The 1,935-nt window shown below is 39.2% G+C and overlaps 1 protein-coding gene across 1 annotated transcript in view; it reads left to right on the top strand.

Annotated features, from left to right (window-relative positions):
* The window catches only part of LOC18035677 (scopoletin glucosyltransferase), a 7,204-nt gene extending 5,620 nt beyond the window's left edge, over window positions 1-1,584 (top strand). The window contains exon 2 of the mRNA XM_024179170.1: window positions 857-1,584. Within this exon, the coding sequence (XP_024034938.1) occupies window positions 857-1,479 (623 nt within the window). The 3' untranslated portion in view covers window positions 1,480-1,584. The remainder of the gene's footprint in view (window positions 1-856) is intronic.
* Window positions 1,585-1,935: the final 351 nt, after the last annotated feature.

The following is a 1,935-nucleotide window of genomic DNA, read 5'->3' as shown; positions in this document are numbered from 1 at the left end:
TCTTATCGCCTTTGTGACAGAACTTTCCTAGACATGTACAGAATCACACAGTTGCTTTACTCACACCACTATTCTCTGCTTTGCACCGCAAAATTCTTGGATCGCTTCCACTGTTTCACGTGAATAGTACCGTATACATGAATAGTACCGTACACCGTATACGTGAATAGTGCCGTACTCCGTATACGTGAATAGTGCCGTACTCCGTATACGTGAATAGTGCCGTACTCCGTATACGTGAATAGTATCGTATGCCGTATACGTGAATAGTGCCGTACACCGTATACGTGAATACGTGAACAATTCCTGACTCCAAAAATACAACCAATAGCTCTGATACCACTGTTAGGAAATTGGTGGGTGAAGCAGACACGCAGCTAAAGTAAAATTGATAGAAAAATAAAGAACAAGCACAATAGAGGACACCAGAAAATTACGTGGTTCGGCTTTTAGCCTACATCCACGGGCGAAGACAGAAGGAAATATTTTACTAGTGAAAAGGAGTTACAAGTATTGTAGTATTTTAGCTCACTACCCAAAACCCCAATACACCCAAACTCTCTCTATCACTGTAATAAGAGCTTATAAATGCAAGCTCTTGAACTCTCTCTCAAATCCCTAAATTGCTTTCTAAATGGAATGCCTTTGCTCATTCTCTTCGTTTCTATTTATAGAGAAAACTTTGGCACTATGCAGCAATTCTATATTATTTTTACGTTCTTTTTTCTTCTTTTAAATGTCAAACCCGTGTGCTCCTTTTCCTTTCCAACTTGCTGCAAAATTCCTCTTCTTTGAACAACATGGATGCTGACCATCTAGATGGTTGTTTCAAACCATCTAGATGGCTGCTTTTGACATTCAAAGCAACCCAACTCTGTCGTTTACATATGCTTTGGCAGTGTTGCCAACTTTACTTCTGCTCAGCTAATGGAAATTGCAATGGGGCTTGAAGCTTCAGGGCAAAATTTCATTTGGGTTGTGAGGAAAAACAAGAATAATGGCGGTGAAGAAGAAAAGGAAGATTGGTTGCCCGAAGGATTTGAGAAGAGAATGGAAGGCAAAGGGTTAATCATAAGAGGATGGGCACCACAGGTTTTGATACTTGATCATGAAGCTGTTGGAGGATTTGTGACGCATTGTGGATGGAATTCAATTCTTGAAGGGGTGACCGCTGGGGTACCTCTGGTGACATGGCCTGTCTATGCTGAGCAATTTTACAATGAAAAGATAGTGAATGAAGTTCTTAAGATTGGTATTGGTGTAGGAATCCAGAAATGGTGTAGAATCGTGGGGGATTTTGTGAAGAGAGAGGCAATAGTAAAGGCAGTGAACGAGATAATGATGGGTGACAGGGCAGAAGAAATGAGGAGCAGAGCCAAGGCTTTTGGGGAGATGGCCAAGAGGGCTGTTGAAAATGGAGGTTCATCTTTCTCAAATTTGAACTCTTTAATCGAAGATTTGAGTTTGCGTCGCCATTGATTCCAAGAGATTCAACAAGAAGCCAAAAATCATATATATAGCGTGTTCGTTTTTGTTTGTTCTTATTTTCGTTGTTGTTAATGTAACTTCTGACAGAAGAGTGTTAAAATATCAACCTTCATAAAGAAAATAAAATCATTGTTGAGTTTTAATTTCTGCTGGCGGCTATTAAAATTAAAGAAGACATGTAGATCAGCTATTAGAAATGTACAATGAACAATATACATGCCCGTTTTGTAACAAGAAACAGGCACTCAGGGTCAGGTTCTCTGGTCTTTTCAATCTCTCCTTTTCCCTCTACCAAGTTTCAAGGATTATGTTCATGGCAAAACATGTTAGCTATGTAATCTGATTACAGCTACGTTGTTACGGTTTTAGAAAATGCTACATAAATTAAAATCTGCTCCGGAAGATCTATATAATAACAAACAAGGTGTCATTTGTAATGACGTTTGG

This window comes from Citrus clementina, unplaced genomic scaffold, assembly GCF_000493195.1.
Source record: "Citrus clementina cultivar Clemenules unplaced genomic scaffold, Citrus_clementina_v1.0 scaffold_8, whole genome shotgun sequence".
Taxonomy (NCBI): Eukaryota; Viridiplantae; Streptophyta; class Magnoliopsida; order Sapindales; family Rutaceae; genus Citrus; species Citrus x clementina.
The sequence above is the reverse complement of the archived record's forward strand: the minus strand, read 5'-3'. Positions and strand labels throughout refer to the sequence as shown.